Below are 22,062 nucleotides of genomic sequence, written 5' to 3'. Positions count from 1 at the left end.
TGGCTTTTGAATGAAATTAATATCAAATAATTTCAGATTTGGCATTGTCTGATGAGATCATCTAGCACAGTTCTCTCATGTTATATTTGAGCAAACCTAGGGGCACAGAACTCCAGTAACTTGACCAAGGAAATACAATTAGAATAATAAATTGCAGTATAACCAGAAAATCAAAAAAAGTCTCAGTCTAAGTGAATTAGTTACAAGAACAGATAGGACTGTTGTGCCCTCTCTGGGAGACTTGAAAGTTGATGATTTTTAAAAAATACCTGTTAAACACTTGCATGGCCCCACTTCCATTTCAGGCATATGTAGATTGCTTATCACTGTACTAAATAAATTAAATAGGGCAGGTCACACTCATCCAGAATTTTCTGTGAATTGAAGAGCTTAAATAAATTGAAATGAATGCAATGAGATAGAAGGGAATGCATACAGAGACAAAATCTGGTAACAGAACTAATACAAAAATAAAGGAAGTAGCTCCTCTCAAGTCTTGCTTTTTAAGTGTCTTTTTTCTCTTCTCTCTTCACACTTCTCGCCATAAGGGAAGCTATGTTCTAACTCCCCTGCTTTCATGATCGTTGGTTGAGTTAGTCTTTCTCTCAGCAGGCTCAGTTCTTAGGGAAATGGGAGAAAAGCTAGTTATTGAGTCCTTCAGTTGTGTTCTTTTGCTCCTTTTGAGAGGCACATTCCTGGAGGGGTCCACGTAGCCATCATCCCTTTTTATTCTCCCCTTTTAAAACATTTCTACTGGAAAGCTTGCAATATATGTTTAAAATGAACATCCTTGGTTGGTGTCACAAATACACATTGCATCATGAGAATATGGGTTTGACAACCACTATAATTGAAGTCTCCTCTACATGGGTGTGGACTTGTTTTTTTGTTCTGTTTTGTTTAAGACTTTATTTTTCAGAGGAGTTTTAAGTTCCCAGGACTTGTCTTTTTTTATTAGTTAAAAAAATAAAAGGAGCTAGCATGTACTGAATACTGAAGTTCTGGGCAGTGGTATGCTTCACGTGCATTCTCTCATTTTATACCTCTATAAAGCAGGTACTGTTATTAATCTCATAACATGCCACAGCTTTGGCACAGAAACAAATGTGAACCTGAGACTTTTTGCCTCTAGAGTCTATAGTGTTACAGTCATGCTGCGCAACTTGTCCCCCAAAGTACAGAGCACAGTGCTTTCCACGTGGTAGAATTCTCACTAAGGTTGAATTGAATAGCTCTTCATATTCACTGCTAACTGTGACCCTCAGAAATAAAATTAAGTAATCATTTCCACATTAGAAGAAAAATACAATCGTAAGACATTAATTTGCTAATTATTTTTCACCATGAAGGATATAATCTTATAACCAATCTTATATACCTTATATGCGACACAGACATTTCCAATTTTCATATATTAGGCTTAACCTCTGTGATATTCAGATAACATTAAAATGGGACAATGCAATAATATCACTAATATTTCTATATAATATGGCAGACAGTGAAATACGATGAATTACTTTTATTTGGAAAAACATGTTAGTCTACTTTGACTCAAGGATGTTAGGATTTTTAGTGTTAGCATTAGTTTGTTTTCTTTTAATAAACAATTATTAAATTTATTTTACTAGGCAAAATGGAAAAACATCCCAATTGCCAAATGCTGATGATGTGCTCTCAGGATCTTAATGTATAATCTTATTAGTTTTCTGTTTTTCAGCTGGCAAAAGATTATAACGTCAGTATTTGTTCATCCTAGGGGAATTTTACTTGTGTATTTTAAAGATACATTTACCATTTTCCTCAGGTGATTTGTGCCAATATGTGTCCTATATTATCATAGCAACAAAAGTTTTTCACTTTGCAGTCTAAAGAAGTTCAGACAGATTTAGTTTGTTCTTCCAAAAACATTGATAGAATACCTGCTGCATGTTTTTACACAAAATATTTTTTGTTCTCCCTCTTTGAAAGAATATGTTTACCTAGAGAAAGTCTATGAATCAATGAGATTTGTGTTATGCTTTTTAAAAATATCAACTTGAATTTGTTGCTAAGCATCCTCAAGAGGTAGTTGTGTGATTTTTTTAATATTTAAGCAAATGACATTAGCTCTTTCTGATACTAACTGTAGTGTTTCTAAGAAAACATAAACCTGAGCTTCATTCCCCCTTTTGTTGTACTGTGTCATGATCTCTATTCACATGAAATCTTAAATTAAAATGTTAGCAGGACACGGATATTCCCTTAGATTTTTCTTTGGTTGGCTAGATCACCTATAGAAAAATGCAGTGAAGAGAAGCAACTTTGATAGTTATTTTTGCTCTGATACATTCAGAAAATTGATAATAATAATAATAAACTAACATTTGAATGTCATGCTTTACAGTGGCTTTTAAACACGTCTTCATTTAACCTGGCTTCATGTCTCTCTTGTTGGTAGATATTAACCCCATTTTAAACAGAAGGACAAAGAAATTTGGAAGAGTGAGTGGCAAGCCCAAGTTTACCTCATAGTAGAGTCACAAATTAAACTTGCGAGTTCTGATCACAACCTTGTTACAGCCACAGTGAACTTCCCATGATTAGGTGTCATGGAATGAGAAAAATAAAATATAAAATGGAGTAAGCACTACTAAAGTAATTTTAATTACAAAATATTTAAACTATTTAAACCTTTTTCTTTCATTGTGTGTGTGTTTTAGATTATCAAACGTTCCTATTGAAGGAGGTGTTTTTGTTTTTGTTTTTTGGGCTTTTTTCACTATTTTCTTTTTGTTGATGTTGTTGTTTTGCTTTGTTTTGTTTTTAATATGACAAGGAGAGATAACCTAAAGGAATCCTTCAAACTGGTCACCTTGAAAATAATAGAGACAAACTGAGACTGTTGTTTCAACATACAAATTATTTACTTTATTCACAGCTGCACACATTTTTTGAGACATTCCTGAGGGCCAGCTCACCTCTTCAGGCTTTTGATCATATGAAGGAAGCAATTAGCAAACTCCTGCTAGCTGCTGAAGTATTCAGTGACACATCTATTCTGGGACCAAAGACCTTTGATAGGTAATAACAAATTTTAATTTAAAAAAAAAAAAAACTACCTGCTAAAAACTGTTAGTGAAAATATATCTTAATTATAACAAGTAGATGGTACTTGGAAAATTTTATGTCAGTATGCAAATATAATCTAAACATATGTGATCTAATTTATAGATCCGAAGACTTTGAGAATGTAACAGACTTATTATTGAGTGGTTACGAGAAATACAAGTTTTTAAAATTAAATTTTAAAGTGCATTCCCCTTTCAAGCTCATTTCTATTATACATACTTAGCATTGACTAGATGTAACTTTACTTACACATAATACATTTTGTTCTCGAATCTCACTGGTTTCATAATATAGAAAAGGAAACAAAGACCTCTATTAAGAAAATTCAGTAACTCCTATAGACATATCTCAGTTTACTTGAATATACTTATTGCCTTCGTTCTAAGGAAGTGTTAAATCTAGTATGTCAAAAGAAGGGGGGAGAGCACCTCCATATAAACTTTATCATACGTTTTATGTGAATAAGTGCCTATCACGTAGGATTAGGAGAGTTTTCTTCTCCATATTTAGGTTTGCATGGAATAACTTCATCGTTTGCTTAATATATTATGAATACTTAGATATGTTTGTATTTTCCGTAAGGAACAAAACAGACTTTAAATTCAAGAATTAGTTACATGTAATTTTAGATTATCCAAGCCACTGCTCTTTTTAATTAGTACAGACATTGAAATTTAACTATAGCAATTATTAATAATATGATAACAAATAACAGAGTCAATGTAGCAAAGAATATATTTTTGTGTTACCTTGTGTTTTTATTACAGATGCAGATCATGTTTTCAGCTTTTAAGTTTTGAAATAGGATACAGCAGTTTCAGGCACCCTGTAGTGCTCCAGGTGAGCATATCAAAGGCCTTATGAGTGGTGTGAGCTTCCACCTTTTGGTGAAGGATGTGTGTGTGTGTTGTTTACACTCATAGTAACAAATCAATAAATAGCAAGTTACATCATAGTCACCATGGGCTTCCAGTCATTGTGGATATGGGAATAACCAATATGTGGAGAATCTACGAGTTCCAATCCCCACCATATGTCCCTGTAGAACAAACATGAATTTTTCTGTGGTTCAACCACTGTTTATGAAATACATGTGATATAAAGCTAAGTTTGTGTTAATGGAGAAAAGCAGACATGCAGATAATAGAAAATAGCAGATTACCCAGTGTATTCACATGGTGTTATAAAAAAGTGACTCTTGTATTCTTTACATATAGACACATAGTTTGAAATTGTTGTATATTTTAATTTTAAAAGCAATGGGAATTTTTAAAATGTGTTTTAAAAATGTGTTTGCTAGTATTAATTTGTATAAATTGAAGTGGTTTTTGTATACTCTGATTCTTTCCCTTTTTCTCAAATTAAAAACTTATTCAGATTATCTCCTCCAACAAGTTTTTCTTCTAAAATAGCCCTTAGTGGCAAGAAGATTAAAAAAAAACAATTGATTGAATTAGTCTATACATGTTGAGTATCCCTTATTTGAAATACTTGGGACCAGAAGTGTTTCTGGTTTTGGATTTTTTTTTTTTTTGAATATTTTCATATAATAAATAGTGGGACTTGGGAATGGGACTCAAGTCTAAACACAAAATTTATTTATGTTTCATATACACCTTATACGCATAGCCTGAAGGTAATAATTTAATATAATATTTTAAATAATTTTATGCATGAAACGTTTCTGTACATTGAACCAGCAGAAAGCAAAGATGTCACTATCTCAGCCACCCATGTGGACAATCTGTGGTGGTTTGGCATTGCCGTCATTCCTGACTCAGGATTTGCATGCTATTGATAAGCAGTCATTTTCTTACACTTATTTAGACATAGGTACTTAACAGTACCTAATATGACATACCATCAATACAGTGAAAAGACGTGCTCAGGATAACTTCGCAGCCCAATGTTCAACAATATTTTTACATCACCGAGTAAAGAATAAGCAGAAAACCCAGTGCGTAAGGCACATAGGTCTTGGCCCGACGTGGGGCATCATGGGGAACCTCCCATGGCACATCTGCCTGCACACATGCCATTTTTCACACTTGTGGGTGTACTTGTGTGGGGGAATCTGGGCCTGTGCAGAAAAGATACATGGCAGCTGAAGGGGGCTGGGATGGCCTTTTTACCCTTGAGGAAGCTGAATAAACTGTGCATTGTGTGCATGTGTTTTGACTGTGACCTGTCACATAATGCCAGGTGTGAAATTTTCCACTAGTGGTGTCACGTTGACCATGTTGGAGCATTTTGGATTTCAGATTTTCAGATTAGGAATGTACAACCTGTAAAATGCTGTAGCCTGGGATTATACAGGGAAACCAATTACATTATATGTGGCTCAGACATTTGGTTGAATAGCTCCAAAATTTATCCGTAAAATTTAGAAACTTTATGAATTAACATCTTTTAATGGTAATTTATTCATTGTTTTGCAAACATATCTAATAGTTACGTGTTATATTTTTAAAAATGTATTGTTCAGAAAAAATGCTATGTATTATCTTCCATGAACAGAAATTCTTCAGCTATAAAGGGCTTCAAGATAAACTAATGTGACTTTATAATACATCAATTAATTTTCTTATACATTGAAAGTTGTATCTTCAAAAGAACATTACTTACATTTATAAAAGTGTTGACCTCGAAAAAGACCACTAGATGTCAGTTCTGATCTACAATCCAACAGGAAATAAATCATACCTTAGAAGTGCTGTGATTCTGTTGTATTAAAAGTAACTCAGTGAAAAATACTTGCTGTGATTCTACTTTCAAAGGTGCATGAGCATTTAAATTTTCAAGATGACGATAATATGGATTCTGAGGACCAAAATACAGAAGAATTCCTTTTAAAAGACACTTTCGATTTTCTCTTCTCTAATGAATCTTCACTTTCCGTATTTACTGAGATATTTCAGAGACTTTATAGATCAGATGTATTAAAGGTAAGTGCATATTTCTGTGCTGACCAATATTCTTTCAAGTCATTCTTAGAAAGTACCATTTTCTTTATTGTGCAATTAAGCAACTTGATAATTCATTTGAAATTAATTGGTATCGGGCCGGCCCGGTGGCGCACTGGAGAGTGCACCACGGCGTTCCCGCCGAGGGTTCGTTCCCGCTCACTGGCTGAGCGTGGTGCGGACGCAACACCGAGGGTTGCGATCCCCTTACCGGTCAGTAAAAAAGACAAAAAAAAAAAGAAATTAATTAGTATCTGTTATACCTTTAAAATTTTTCTGACCTGAGGACCACTATTATTCTTAAGATAGCTAAGTATTTGAATGACTGATTATGATGAAATTATGGGTTGAAAATGAAGTAAGACAGTTTATAATTCCTAAAAAAGTTTGTGGATATTATGAATATACATATTATATATTATAAAATGTTTTAAAAGGAATGTTTGAACTTTTGGAGGTAGTCTAGAACAGCAGTGAGTGCTCCAGATACACATCAGGGGATTTGAGTTATAACACTAATTTTTTTTAAGCAATCACATCTACTAATATGTTTGGGTAGATGCTGATGAATAAGACATGGTGCTTTAGAGTAGCATGGGTTAATTTTTATGGCATGCAACAACACTAGCAAAGCATCATTGAGCTATTTCATCCAGATCCTCCTTGTCAAATATAAAGTTTTCTTATATTCTGACGCCGTTGTGATAAGTTGAAACTGCTATGTATTATTTATCATTCATTAGTTCAGCTGTTTATTTATAGAGTTCGAAATTTGGTTGGTTTATGAAGTGAGAGGCAATTGTGCTAAACATGGTTTGGTTTTTTAGCAATTGCTTACCATTTTTTCTCTTTAATATAGGGTGAAAACTATCAAAAGGAGCTAAATCAATGTCTGTCTTTAGAGGAAATTAACTCAATTATGACTTTCATTAAGGAACTTGGGAGTCTGGGACAATTCCAACTGGTAAAACAAAAGTGACATTTGATTCCTCTCACATACTGCCTGCTTTTGACTTCAAACTAGATGGCAATATTTCTTTAAAAACTAAAAAAACTTTGTAAGCTTCTTTCTTTTTTTTTTAGGAAATCTGAACAGTAAGATGAGCAAGCTCTATATGCTTTACTTGAAGAGTCTGCAGATAATACGTGATTTATTAAAGATAAAAGAATGTGGGTTTAGTATAGCTGCCAGGATTTGACAGTTTTAAATATCAACATTTTTCTAAAGAAATTTTGCTTTTACCTTTTAAACATTTACATGCATCCCAAATTCATGCTTATTTACTCTTTTTTGTTTGTATAAAATCAAATATAGTTGAATGTAACAAGAATATTTTAGAAAGCTACCTAAAGTCATAATTTGTTGTAACTCTGCTGATAACTTTTAAAAATGCCAATAATTATAATAATTTTTAGTGGTTGTATCCTAAAAATATTTATTTTTCTCCTCTATTTTCTTGGGCTCTGTTAATTTATTGGTCAATATCAAAGGATAATTTATGCATATAAATTATGTATGCTTAGCACTTGCTTTGTTTCCAGTTCTACCATTTATAGACATATAGACAGACCATAATGAATTTGTATTTTTACACCTAAGATTTGTTTATATAAAACATCATTTTAAAGTAGAATTTTTAAAAGTTTATTAATAATTTATTATTAATCTGATGTTTGGCTCAGGCAGTTTTTTTTTACTTTAAAAAATTTATGTATGCATGTGATACTTGTATGAATTTAACCAACTAAGTTAACTGATGAACATTGTACACTTGTTTTTATAATTTAACCCCATATGTTGGAGGGTTCAAAGTAAGCTTATTTTCCCAAAGATTATTTATTTGGTGCATTATCATTTTAACTAATTTAAATATAGTAAGTATTACATTCATGACAGTTGGCTCAATACTATAGAAATATAACAAAGAGACCTGGTCTCACCCTTCAGGAATTCATAATTTAAGATACTTTGAAATGTGGGGAACATTTCTCAGTACAATTTGAGGAAGAACTAAAAATTTATTTTACAGGAGAAAGGAAAAACCTCAACTTCCTGACTCTCACAGTAGAAAGAGCATAAAACCACAGATTTTTTTTTTTTTTGGTGAGATTAATATTTCTCACCCTGACATAATTCACTTGCAACCCAAGAAGAATTCTCATTCCTGACTTAATTATTTAGCTGGAAGTTATCTTTAGCTGGAAGAAGAAATCCATTTCTATTCAGTAAAAATAAAACTTAACCCATTTGGAAATATGATCATCAATAAAATTAGTTTCATATAAAAATGGCATATACCTTAACTGTGCAGAAAATTAAAGTACTGGACCAATGAGTATTTAATAGATATCTAATTTTTAAAAGATCTGATTAAAAAGCCTCTTCTGTTAACAATACATTTTAATTTATTTTCCATAAGTTATGCTGATATGCTGTGTCTGACTATTTCTTCTCAGCTCTTCCCGTCTACTACTCCTGGGATTCAATCTTTGATGCGTGAATTTTATGATATGGAAAATCCTATGAGAAATCCTGGCTCAGTACTGACCCAATACCAGTCTCTTTTAAATGTATTTGAACAATTTCAGCTTATGAATAAAAAGGCACAGCTACATCCGCTGGAACGGTAAGATAGCCACAAATTTGAATTGTGCAATCCCAAAATCTCTAGTCTAAAGATTGATTTCAAAAGGCTTTGCCTACATTAAAGAAAGCAACAAAAAGAAGTGTGTCCAAAAATTCATTCTCTGGAAAATAAATGTCTTGAAAACATTGAAACCATAATGATTCTAGTGGTCTTCAGACACTATAACAAAAATATATCCAACAGTGTTTCAAACCAATAAGACTTGACTCCACTATAAAGTAATGCTTAAAATTAAAAGTTTCTATCTAGTTTCCTCCTATGATATGTATCCTTGAATTGAGGGAGCATAAGACAGAAAGGATTAGGTGAGATTTGTTTTATGACCCAAGTGGAGCCTGATACAGTAAGAGTATTTACATAGAGGTTTTTGAGGTGTAACTTTATTCTGGGAACAACCTATCCAAATTTCTACGCACATGTTCTGTCTTTGTTTCATGCAACTTTTTTTTTTTTTAAGAAGGTAGAACCTTAGAGGGACATGTTTGGCTAGGGTAATAGTCTCCCATCTCCACGTCCATTCTAACGAGAGGTGGTAATAAAGGAACGAGATGGAGCTGGGAGAGGTGAAACGTAAATGGCTCCAGTTATTGGTGAAAAGGGGAAGCACCTAAGGTTTCATCTGCTTCTTTTTTATCTGGATGAAATTTAGAGAGTTATTTGACTTTTCTACTGCCAGGAAAAGAGGAGTAAACCTAAACCTCCTAGGGAGATAAAAGACTAAATGGCCATGCCATAATCGTTTATGTCTCTTGCAGTCACCCTGGGGAATGGCTTCAGTTCTATTGACTTAACTTCATTTCCTTCTGCTGTAGGAGCTAGTGAAAACAGTTCTATGAGAAACTTTCTTTTATAATTCAGAAATACAAGTAATCATATATTTGAAGAATTCTTAGGACATCTTCTAGGATCAGAACTCCCTTTAGTTGCCACAATTTTATGAAGTTGGCCTTGTTTCCTCAATACCTGGAAGTAGTAGGCCTGGCAAAAGATTTTGTTTGTTCGAAAATTAGGTTTTAAATAATACAGGTCAAAGCCACTTTGTACTTTGAACTATAACTTTTGCAATCCCTCAGATAATCTAGGACTGTTCATTCACATTGAAGATGGGTATATAACAGACTTGATTTTTCCAAGAAGCCTATTTAAGTATGGTTTTTAACTTTGAGTAATTCCCTTGCGATATGCAAGCTTTGGAAAGTTTGTTCTCTGGCAAGTTTTTCTCAAGCTCCACATGAGTTGTGGTGTTAAGCAATTAATCGATCTTAAGTTCAGAATATTGGATTCTCTTCCAATAAGGAAATCTACTAAAGGTCAGTGTTGAGTATAGAAAGAGTCAGGTCTTTTTTGAATCACACAGACGCAGGTTAAAACACCCCAACTTTAGAGTTTATTAATTACAGCAGGCAAGATTTTGACCCCTCTGAGATGCAATTTCCTTATCTGTAAAATATGGGTAATAGTATCTACCACATATTATTTCAGCAGGATTATGTAAAATAACTTCCATGTCCTACATGGTATTTGTTATGCTGTAGCACAGGTAGGTAGTAAGTATCAGTATACTTTCTTTTCCATCTTTCTATACCACCCAAAGGTCACTTCAGGTTCTATAGTGGGAGTAATGTTCTTTCTTTTATAGGGAAAGCAAAACAAGTTTGAAAGATTTACCTAAGTTAACATAGAGACAAGTATACTTTAGATGCTTACCAAAAAGCAGTTGGTGTATTGCTCCTAGAGCATTTCAAAAAAAAATTACCAATTCTAATATCTTTAAGTTTACCAATGAGTGTATATATATTTAATTATCACTCATGCCATATTGCAAGGAGGATGCATATTATTCACATTTTTTAGATGAGGAAACTGAGGTGGTAAGAAAATGGGTCTTTTGCTCAAGTTGCACCACTGATAGAGTTGGGACTAGGACCATGGCCTTCTCTTCCAGTGCTTTTTTCTAGTACATCATGTGCACAGAAAGGTTATCGCTGCCCTGATCCTCACAATGGTCTTCTCCAGTTTTTCCTACTGAAAAAGTCAATTTTACGTACCTATACTACCTGTGGGGTTTAATGACTTCATCCTTTCTTTTAAGTAGAGATCATTTGCTTGTAGCAACAAGGTGAGAAAAGAGAAAGTCAGAAAAGCAAAAGTAGTAGGTAACAGTTGTGTGTGTGCCCTGAGGCTTGAAATCCAGAGATCTTAACAGAATGTGTAAATCCGAACAGAATGAAAATCTTAAAATCAGTGTTTGTGCACTATCTGCTAATTTTCACTTGACTGGAAATAAAGTTGCATGCATACTTTGCTCTAAGGAAATGCTTTCCATGAAAATCCACATGGACTCAAAACAAATAATTTATTCATAAAATTGCGAAATAAATCACTGCAGGATGCCTTAACAAAGTGTCTCAGACGTTTCCAAAATTCGGTTTATATGCATTTCAGGATTGTGTCTTTTGCATGATTCACCTGCAGTTATTGTTTCACATGAATTCAGAAATGTTTTGTTTGTTTAATTTGACCTGGCACCCAGTTGAACTTCAACTAAACATATCTCACACCAAGCTTGCTTTATTTGTTTCTTTGTGTTTTAGAAAGAGAGAAATATTCTAAAGAAGTCCTATACATCATTACCGTTCACCCCTAATTACTTCATCATACATATAAAAAAATAGAGAATTTTAAAATAAAACTGCATAAAATGTTTACACCTTTCAACATTCACATTATTTTTAATTTTTTGATTCTTCTTAATTGCCTATCGGATGTTTATATTTTGAAGGAATTGAATATGCTTTATTCATCTCCTCTGCTACAGTATACAGAATAGGACAATATCTGGAGTAATAGGTAATTTATAAAATGTTATCTAACACAGAGCATTTTATTTAATTCTCATTGAATCCCTGGGAAGGCAGGTATTGTTATCTCCATTTTGCTGGGGTGGAAATGGAAACTCACAGCAGCACAGGAACATCATGTCAGGGCTTGCGAACCATCGTGCCTGGTGTTCTCTATCATGAGAACCAGCAATCTTTCCATACGTGATTTAGATTATTTTGGTCTCAAACTTGAGGATTTAAAAGGCAAGATGGTCAAATTTTCAGTAAGTTACTAAGCAGAAAAAATGAGGTGAACACTACCAAGATACAACTAACCTTTACCATTCACTACCATGAATCACAGTTTAAGGAGAGAAGCCTTGGCAAGACATAGGTCATTTTCTGATGGTGCACTTATATTTCTTTGATTATATGTATGTTCGTCTCAGGCTGTGCCTCAGAGTTTCCAAGACTTCTTGCTTCAAAACTGTGTAACTTTGTCCAAACAGATTCCAATAAGGATGTGTGTTTTTGAGTCACTTCTGTTGGACCCGGGCTATCAGAGATTGCTCTGTTTTGGATTGAAGAATGACTTTTTGCCCTGGTTTTCTTCAAATGTGCTTCTACTGATTAGAGATGATGAGATTTCCACCCACCTCGTTTGAGGCTAGATTGCTAGCTTTGAGTAATGAAATTCAGAAAGTGTTTTCTTTGTGTTCGTCAAGATAACTCTGTCCATACAGAAGAGAAGATAGTGTGTTAGATGTACTTTCCATGTATTTTGTTCATTTCATTGATCCAGAGTTGTTTGGCATTGCATTTGCAGGAATTCTTTCACAGAGGATAAGAACACTGAAAAACCACAAGTTCCATTTGATACAATTGAAAAGAAAAAAGGTAAAAGGATATATTTCTACTTACTTCAACATAAAAATAAGTATTGCTTGGCCAAAAACCATATAGAAATGTTTATCTTTGTTAGCAATCAAAAATGAAAATTAAACAAGAGAATGCTATTTTCCCTAAAATTTGGAAAGTTTTTTTTCTTAAAGATAATAGAGTTGAGGAGAGGGCAGGGAAGTATTCTCATTGTGCTGGTGGATGTATAAATTAGAACAATCTTTATTAAGGGGCCATTTAATAACTTATTTTAAAAAAGCTTTAAAAGTTGTTCTTAGGGCCGGCCCGGTGGCGCACTGGATAGTGTGCCGCTTGGGAAGCGTGGCGGCGCTCCCGCCCGAGGGTTCGGATCCCACATGCAGACCGGTTCCTGCTCACTGGCTGAGCGAGGCGCGGGAGCAACACCGAGGGTTGCAATCCCGTTGCCGGTCCCCGGTCCGGTACGGGGGCAACACTGAGGGTTGCGATCCGTTGCCGGACACAGAAAAAGACAAAAGACAAAAAAAAAAAAAAAGTTGTTCTTAAAGACCGGAAATTTCACTTCTAAATATTCATTTTTAGAGAATAAGTAAGATTGTATACAAAAATTTAATTATGTAAATTATTAATGAATGAGAAAATTAGAGACTACTACTATTGCCAAAGAGTGGACTGGGCACATAATCTATAGTCACTCAATGAAATGATATAAAGCCATTCTTATATCATGAAATAATTTTTATAAGATGAAAGATGTTTATGATATATTGTTAAACATAACATTTGACTGCTACCAGTGTGAACTTCAAGGAAAACTAATGGTAATTTTGATTTTCTCTTATTGGCCTATTTCCTCATTTTTTTTTTTTTTTTTTCCATCTAAAGAACATCTGAGCTTTGGGTCATACGAAAAGAAAATATTTCTAATTTTAAGAAAAAAAAAGTGAAAAGAAGTACCTACCCAAGTATCCATAATTTTAAAAAACATGAGTTTTCCGATTACAAATCAGGACTGAATCCAATACAGTGGTTCTCAGGGTGTGCCAGTCTCCCCCCCGCTCAGGCTAGCAGCAGCAGAACCACCTGGGAAACTGGGAAAATGCAGATCTACTGAATCAGAATCTCTGTGGATGAGGCCCAGCAATTTGTATTTTAACAAGCCCTCCACGTGATCCTGATGCACGCTAGGGTTTGAGAACCAGTGATTCAATAGAACTAATCGGTAGGCCCAGTGAAGAACTGACAAGAAATTGATGTACTGACTGCCTTTCTGTCTTTCACCATTCTTTCTCTTTAAATGAACAATTTAAGCACTCTGCGTGTTTTTATTCTATTATTTGTTTCATAAATATTTATTAAGGTATTTTTTATATAGTTGTTTGGTTGAATTCAGAAACTTTGAATATCAATGGAACCAATTGGATGGAATTTTTGTAATTCTGCTGATTTGGAAAATTACAGTCATAGGATTAGAGAACTAGAAAGAACCTCAATAGATCACCATCAGGCAATAGATGGCATGTACACCGTTATTTTCTCCCTTAATATTTTTCTAATTAAAATAATCGTTCTTCTGAGCTTTGGATCAAGTAACTTGTTTTATTGTGTTTGTCAGTTTTACTTAGAAGTGCCCACTGGTGTAATAAAAGTTAAATACTAAAGTATGTGCTTTATTATTCTATGAGATAACTAAATATGTATTTTAAAATTTTTATTCATAGTTTTGATTTTAAATTTACATTTCTTATTTTTTTAGCTACAGTTCCACAAATTATGAATGAAAATAAAGAAATACATTGCAGTGATGGTGAGTTGAGATTAAAGTGTTGTGGCAGTTCAATCAACAGATAGCCCTGCTTTGAAAAAAATCATTTTCTCATATTTGGATATTTTAAAGTTGCTAATTTATTTTAAGTAAATTTTCAGAAGTTATTAGATTTCTGGTTGAGTCAATATGTGTCACTTTTGCCTAAGAAGAACATTTTTAATTTTCTATTTTTGAACATGAAATGTTATGTTTGTTTAATGACAATGACTTTCAGACTCATTTTGAGGGGCTCAAGTGGAAGAGCTTGGCTTATTGGTTTTGTATATTGATCTTGCAGAGATTTCTTTCCTACCGGATGGTCGCTATAATGCATAACGTTTGAGTAGAATTTTCTTGATGACAGTTGAGCATTTTCAAGGCAGTTATTAATCTATTTTCTTAAAATTCATGATTTTTTTTTTACCAAGGCATTATAAAGAAAAATATATACATTTTCAATTCATATAAGGGTACTTCAAAATTTTGTAGAAAAATAGAATTGAAAGAAAATACAAGCCTTTCCATGAACTTTTTAAAGAGCCCCTGTATAAACTTTAAATTTAAAAATAATTTTCTCGGGCCAGCCCGGTGGCGCACTGGATAGTGCGCTGCTTGGGAAGCGCGGCAGCGCTCCCGCCCGAGGGTTCGGATCCCACATACAGACCAGTTCCCGCTCACTGGCTGAGCGAGGCGCGGGGGCAGCGCCGAGGGTTGCGATCCCGTTGCCGGTCCCCGGTCCGGTACGGGGGCAACACTGAGGGTTGCGATCCGTTGCCGGACACTGAAAAAGACAAAAAAGACAAAAAAAAAAAAATTTTCTTTACTCTGGTCATTATTATTACAGTGGTTTTGCAAATATATCATTTTAGAGAGTCTAACTGACTTTTCCAAGGTTGCGGGAGCTATTAAATGTCTGAGCTGGATCTTAAAGCTGGATCTTCAGATTATTTGTTTAAAGATTCTGAATTTTCTTAATATTCTATAAATATGATACAAAATAAGAGTTCTACAAAGTAGGTTTGTTTTTTGACAATGTGTACCTTGTAAAATATATATCATTTATCTATCTATTATCTGTAGTTGGTAATAAAACATGCACTTAGGAAATTTAATCTTTCACAAATAAAATATCAATTCTAGTAAAATGTTAAAGCTAAAAAAATGCATAAACTTAGATTTAATTTATTGAAAATATAAGTCTTGTAATTTAATAGAATCTAATTTGTATCTCCTAAAATAGAATTTAATTCATTCATGACATTTTAACACTATCATTAAAATCATGGTAGGCTGAGAAGTAATATAATAATATAGTTTAATAGAATCAACAAATACATCCAATTAAAGAAAATAGCATTTTAAATAAATTAATAGAGAAAATATAATAGGCACTGCTTATGCCATTCCCTCCCTGCACACACTGCCCAATCTCCCATCTCTAGAAGAATACATGCTGCCCTAATATCCTGGGAGACTGTCATCTAAAGTGTGGTGGGAAAAAGACTAGTGAGAAAACTAGGAGCAAAATTAGACTGAACATTTGTTGAGAGTCTATTCTGTGCCTGATCCTGGGCTAGATGCAGCACTGGGAAAGCTACTTCACCTCTACTTTCTCATTTGTAAAATGAAAGCTTTGCATTGAATAATCTCACTTTTCAGTTCCCAGGTAACATGGCATAGATGATGCAAACATGTAAGATAAGCTCTTCAATGTTCATGTATTTGTGCTGATAAAAACTAGTCCTGCCTGGATCTTCCTCATCAATCCTCCTACTTTTATAGTATGATATAAGACTTAAAAAAATAACTCGATGATGCCTCAGAACAGGTGGGATTATCTTTAAGAGTCTAGGATGTTCTGGTGTTTAATATGAGTTATGATTATCCCCCAAGAGGGCAAGGAAATTCTGTGGTTCAAAGAAATCCATTAAAAGCAATCAGAACTTCAAAGAGCTTTTTCATATATACTTTACTAAATAGGTTAAGCAGCCTGCTACCACCCTACCTCACGCTGGGTTCTCCGTAGATCTAAGGTAAGCTGGCCTGAGACAAGTTGGGACTGGGATGGGGAAGATACCAAAGAAACACCAGGTGTTTGTAGGCGGCGACACCCGTGATTCAGTGGAGGATGAGTCAGAACTAAACCAACTTTCAGATAGTGGTGGATACAGCACGCAAGCCAGAGGTGGAGAGTTTCTGATGAAACCAAAAATTAGCACTTTCTAAAATCCTGCTTAAAACAATGATTGCACATTTATTTCATCTCATGTAGGGCTGAGTTTCAGTTTATAACAAAGGCAAGCCCCATTGAAAACTGACTATTTAGTGAAAGGGTAAAATGCAAGGAAATTAACTCTCAGTTAATCTCTATAAAAATATATCCTACTAAATTAAAGTACATCTTCTGTATTCTATTTTGACAAAGGATCTTCTACCTTGTTACTCATTTAGCTAGTTCTGAGCACAGAAGTGTAGCAGAAGTATTTGTATTCCCTCTGTGCCTAGGCAATGGTCCTCTTAAAACCACAGTCCATATTCCGACTCCAGTTTGCTTAATGTTTTGCTGGATTTGGAGCATTCATTTAAATCAAATCTCATGACTAATATCCTATTTTAACTGTGCTTATCTTGGTACCTTAAATATAGAAAATGCTGGGAAAGAAAACCTTTTTTAAAATTTAATTTAAAAAGTATTTATTTTTTGAATTGAAACAATTGGTTATACATATTTATGGGTATGCAATTGACTATCAGTATTTGTGTATGGTACATAATGGTCAAATTGATATTATTAGCATGTTCATCCTTGCAAATCATAATTATTCTATATGTTCCTTTCCCAATTACTCTCTAACTCCCTTTCCCCTCCTCTTTTCCCACTCCTAGTAACTATAGGTCTGTTCTCTCCTTCTGAAAGTTCAATGTTTTGTTGTGGCCTTTCTCTCTTTTACTTTCTCTCTTCCTTCCTTCCTTCTTTCCTTCCTTCCTTTTTCTCCTTCCACTTATGAGTGAAGACAAGAGGTATTTCTCTTTCTGTGCTGATACCGACACCTAGTCCTCAGAACTAGAGTAAAGCCACCACATGGTTGGTGGTACACATTACCGTGGTTGGTGGTGCATCTCCATGTCCAACAAAGAAAAATAAAATAGAAAATTTGATCTTGTTGAAGCATAAAGTCTGGTATATAATGGGAGATGCTACTGGAGAGCAAGACAAGGAAGGAATTGTGAAATGCCTTGTCTTCCCTATTAGGAGCTTGGATTTGACTGTAGAGGTGATGAAAAACCACTAAAGAAACGAAGACAAATCATCAGATTTTATTTTAAGAAAATTATTGTGTTAGCTGTAAAAAAGTAGAGGGAAATATAGTAGTTAACAGAATAATTTAGTTTCTCTAAATTTAATTTTATAGTGTCCTGCAGTGAATTCTGTTATCTTTTTGGTTGCTGTGTTGTTAAATATCGCTGAGTATTTTATATAAAAGCAATGCAAGAATTCTATAGCATTTTCTCTATATATTTATACTTTCTAGAATTTTGTTGACTATTGAAAAGCATTGATGGAACAAAATACTTGTAGATATTTCTTTAAAAAATATTTTGCTAAGCTTTTGGGTAATTTGTTTATTCTAAACATTAACACTAAAATAATTTAACAGTAGCCAGTGTATGTGCCTATAAAGTTATTTTTCTTCTTTCTCACTATATGTAATAATTGGGCTACCAAAAAGAAATATCTATTTCTACAATGCTTTAGAATCAATGGTAGGAGGTAATATTCTAGGGTCTATACCAAGGTTGAGCCGAGCATAGTCTTTCCTTCTTATACTTCATGGTACTTTCCCTGGCTGAGGTATCCTAAGAGGAGAGGAGTCTCAGGATGCCCTTGTCAATATTTTTCTGTCTGAGTGGATGGTATAATATTAGAGTTTGCATTCTTTGCCCCACCCTACTGCCAATAAGCTACTATGTCAATCAAATCACAGTTTAATGATACTCCCTGTTCAGAAATAATAAAGAATAAGAGAATTCCTCATTCCTTGCTGGTATCCTTCTGTTGCCACCCAACAGAGCCATCCCCTCCGTTTAGACAGTTGCTTGGTAAATGCAGTAAAGATCATACAAATGTTATCAATCCACAGGAGAGACCTTTTTTTTTTTTTTTTCAATTTCTGTGCCTTTAAACGTTCAAGGGCTGAGCAAAAAATACTTTCTGTATAACACCAACTAAAGTCAACAGCTGTTATATGAAACAAATTCATACAAAATTGAAAATTCAGCTGAAGCTACAAATGAGCTCTAACCAGGGTGCTGAACAGTCAGCAGTGATCACTGAAGTTGTTCAAAGGAATTAGGAAAAGAAACCCCAAACCTTAATCATATATGATTTTAAAATATTTATCCATTTCACAGTTGTCTTTCCTTTGCCATTGTTTTTGTGTTTTTAACAGATAAAGACACACTGTGTCATATCAAGCAGATCTTCACACATCCACACTTGGAGCTAAATCCTGAATTTAATCCAAAGATCAAAGACTATTACTCTGAAGTCCCATTTGATGTGGTAACAGTGACAATTGGAGTGGAGACTTCTAAGTGTCAGTGCAAGGTGCATCTGCATGAGCAGGCAGGGCCAAGGTATGGAGCTGCTGACCTGGGCTGAGCTGAGATATCACACGGGGAAAGCAGATATTTGATGCAACCTTTGAAAGTGGTTCAGGAAAGCTGATTCACAAGATCAGTGAAGAGATTGCCAGGGCGTGAAATCCTTCCTCTTTTCAGATGTTACCTGTTTTAAAAGAACACATTGGTGCTCTACTGATCTATTAGTGATCTTTGTAACTAATCTTGTAGCAATGTTGTAACATGAGGGGATTTTGTTATACAAAATATTGAGGACCCATTAAAGAAAAATTTTGTTTATTGTTGTCTTCCTGTTTTTAGACTATAAAGAGTTAATTCTTCAGAACAGTAACCTCTTTCTACTTCAACCCAGCTCCTCAAGTTTTTGAATATTTAGGGATTGATTGCTTAAACACATTGGTGACAATTTGTAGACATAGTACCACTAACTTTCCTGTCACTGGGATTTATTTCTATTGACTCTTTTGAAAGTCGCCTACTCTATTGTTTGTAATTTTGAACAGAAGGTAGAACCTTATTACATGCCATGTCCAAAGCAAAGAAGCTAACACATGGTTAAATGCTATAGGGAAAGAAATGCACTTGACATCCCTGGAAGTCAAGAGAGTCTAACAGAAAGAAAAGAGGATTCAAATCAGACCAACCTGGGTACCAATCCTGACCCTACCACGTGACTTTGGGCAATTTGTTTACCTGTTCTATGTCATGGTCTCCATGTTTAAAATGGGGGCAATCATAGTTTTTGTATAGAGTTATTGTATTAAATGAGATAATGTATGACCCGGACAGGTGGTTAATAAATATTAGTTTCTATCCCTTTAGTTAATGGAGGACATGACTTGCTCTGCAAAATGACTCTTGGCATAGCCAAGTATTTGTGAAATAGAGGTTTAATATTTTATTTTTATATTTTAGGTTCCTTAGGAAATTGTACAAACATTAGCTGTTTTTTATTCACGTAGTAAGCATTTAATAAATACTGATGTATGAATCAGTTTGGGCTAAATAAATGTCCCACATTCATACTCTCTCTCTCTCTCTCTCTCTCTCTCTCTCTCTCTCTCTCTCTCTCTCTCTCTGTCTCGTCTCTCCAGCTTTGCTAACTACTCTCTGGGTTTAGGAATGAACAAGATTGCAATATTTGTGGTGGATGAATCTCCAGTACAGGGTGAGACTCTGATCACCTACAAACTCACCATTTATAGAGAAGACCGCCCAAGTCTACCCTTGTTTGAGGACTTCACAGCATGTGGTTTTGTGCAGGTAAGTGGTAATAATCTACAACTCAGATGGAAAATGCGAAATGAAAATTGTTACAAGAAACTGTGTGCTTTTAAATCTAAACCGTGGTCTTATTTCAAATGAGAAAGAGTCCCAGCCAGATATCTAAGGCACTTCATCGTGAGTAGTGTTCTTTTTAGCATGGTAGCCCAGCAGTCATTGCGTTCAGTGGATTTATTGTGGTTAATATTAAAAAAAAAAGTCTGAGTACACACTTAGTGGTGAAATTGCTTTCACACTTCCCCTTTAAATTGTGCTGTTTTTCTTGGATTCATCCCTGGATCTACTTTTGATATTTTAAACTAGATTCAGTGGTATTTATTTTAAAGAATAAGAGGAAAATTTATAAAACTATTTTATGGAAGAGTTATTGGATAAATTAAATTAAATTTGCTTGTGATAGATAAATTTCTCATCCATCTCTCATGCCTTAATTATTCATCAAGGCTGTAGTTTCTCTTATGAACAAAACATACCTTCTTTAGCCTGGTGGATTTTGAAGGAGGGTGAACATTACCCCTAAACTTTGTCTTGTTTGGTGGTTCTCTCCTCTGTTTTTGCCCTTTTAGGATTCTATGTAACTTTCTATATTTCCTCACATCATATCCCTTCAATACAGGTGATTCCAGAAAAAGTAGTAATTGGTATTCTTATCATATATCTGTTAGCCCTCTCAGAAAGTATACTTGCAACTATGCCATGTTAAAGGGATTTCTGTGCTACTAGGAGCTTTAAAGTACAGAGGGTTAGTAAAAGAGAGAAATAGCTGATGGAGCCTCAGTGAGTAGTATGAATACCATGTTTTTAAAAAATTAATGGCCAAATGCAGTAATCCCCCTCCCCCACCACTATCTCAACTATTCCCAGGAGCCTAATACTATTTCATAAGGGTACCAGTTCATGAGATTTTTATTTTTTAAAGAGCACATATCTCTAATTTATGAATTACCACTGAGTCAAAGGGAATTTCACATTGGTCTAAAGATTGGTCTAAAGTAAGACTAAAATATTATTCTGAAAGATATTAATGAGTGGACTTAAAAAAATGGTAGAGTAGAATAAGGTTACATGGTCAAATAGGTTTATGAAGTAGTGAATTAAACAAAGTTATGTAGATTTCTTTACTGTAGGATTTCTCTGAACCTTTAATATACTCATGTAAATGGGGTCCTTCAAAACAAGAATACATGATGTGCTGCACTTCCAAACTTATTTGATGTTGTTTTAATGGAATAGCCATTGATATTTACTTTGTGGAACACAGTTGAGAAAACACTGGGCCAGATTATGGAGAAGATTCATAAGTACATTCCTCTCAGGTGAAAAAGACTTCAAAATATGTTCCTCTCAGTTTTCCACTTTTCAATTTGTTTATATGAGTTGCTATATCTCAGTCTTTTTCTGAACTTGGAAACTAATAATAAAGCCATGCCAAAAATGTTTTAAAAAATGAAGAAAAACCTATAAGGAGGTGTGTTTTTGTAAGTATGTATGTATCTTTTTGTATATATAATTATTTCCAAACTAAGTATTCTCACCTTTTTTGTGGAGCAATTTTTCTTTTGTATACTGCTAATGGGAGTGTAAAATGTTTGACTACTTTGGAAAACTTTGGCAGTATCTATTAAAGCTAAACATATATGTATCCTATGACTCAGCAGTCCTTCTAGCTATATACCCAAAACAAATGAAGTCCCATGTCCATAAAAAGAGTATACAAAAAAACTTCATATCAGTTTTAATAGCTAAAAGTTCAAAATAATTCAATAAGAAAGAAGATAAATCTAATGCAATACTATCGAGATATTTAAAAATAAATGAATTATTGATACACACAAACATGGAAGAATGTCCAAAACTTTATATTGATAAAAAGATGATAGACATAAAAAGATATACTGTATTTC

The 22,062-nt window shown here is 34.1% G+C and overlaps 1 protein-coding gene across 1 annotated transcript in view; it reads left to right on the top strand.

Moving 5' to 3' along the window:
- The first annotated feature begins 2,919 nt into the window (after positions 1–2,919).
- Positions 2,920–22,062, top strand: part of LOC103610672 (cadherin-like and PC-esterase domain-containing protein 1) — a 30,480-nt gene continuing 11,337 nt past the window's right edge. Inside the window, exons 1-9 of the mRNA XM_008594786.1 lie at positions 2,920–3,063; positions 3,879–3,951; positions 5,889–6,056; positions 6,934–7,038; positions 8,532–8,701; positions 12,371–12,441; positions 14,180–14,230; positions 18,682–18,868; positions 19,969–20,137. Of these exons, the coding sequence (XP_008593008.1) occupies positions 2,981–3,063; positions 3,879–3,951; positions 5,889–6,056; positions 6,934–7,038; positions 8,532–8,701; positions 12,371–12,441; positions 14,180–14,230; positions 18,682–18,868; positions 19,969–20,137 (1,077 nt within the window). The 5' untranslated portion in view covers positions 2,920–2,980. The remainder of the gene's footprint in view (positions 3,064–3,878; positions 3,952–5,888; positions 6,057–6,933; positions 7,039–8,531; positions 8,702–12,370; positions 12,442–14,179; positions 14,231–18,681; positions 18,869–19,968; positions 20,138–22,062) is intronic.

Source organism: Galeopterus variegatus, unplaced genomic scaffold (genome assembly GCF_000696425.1).
Source record: "Galeopterus variegatus unplaced genomic scaffold, G_variegatus-3.0.2 Scaffold11554, whole genome shotgun sequence".
NCBI lineage: Eukaryota > Metazoa > Chordata > Mammalia > Dermoptera > Cynocephalidae > Galeopterus > Galeopterus variegatus.
This window is presented reverse-complemented; position numbering and strand designations above follow the sequence as displayed.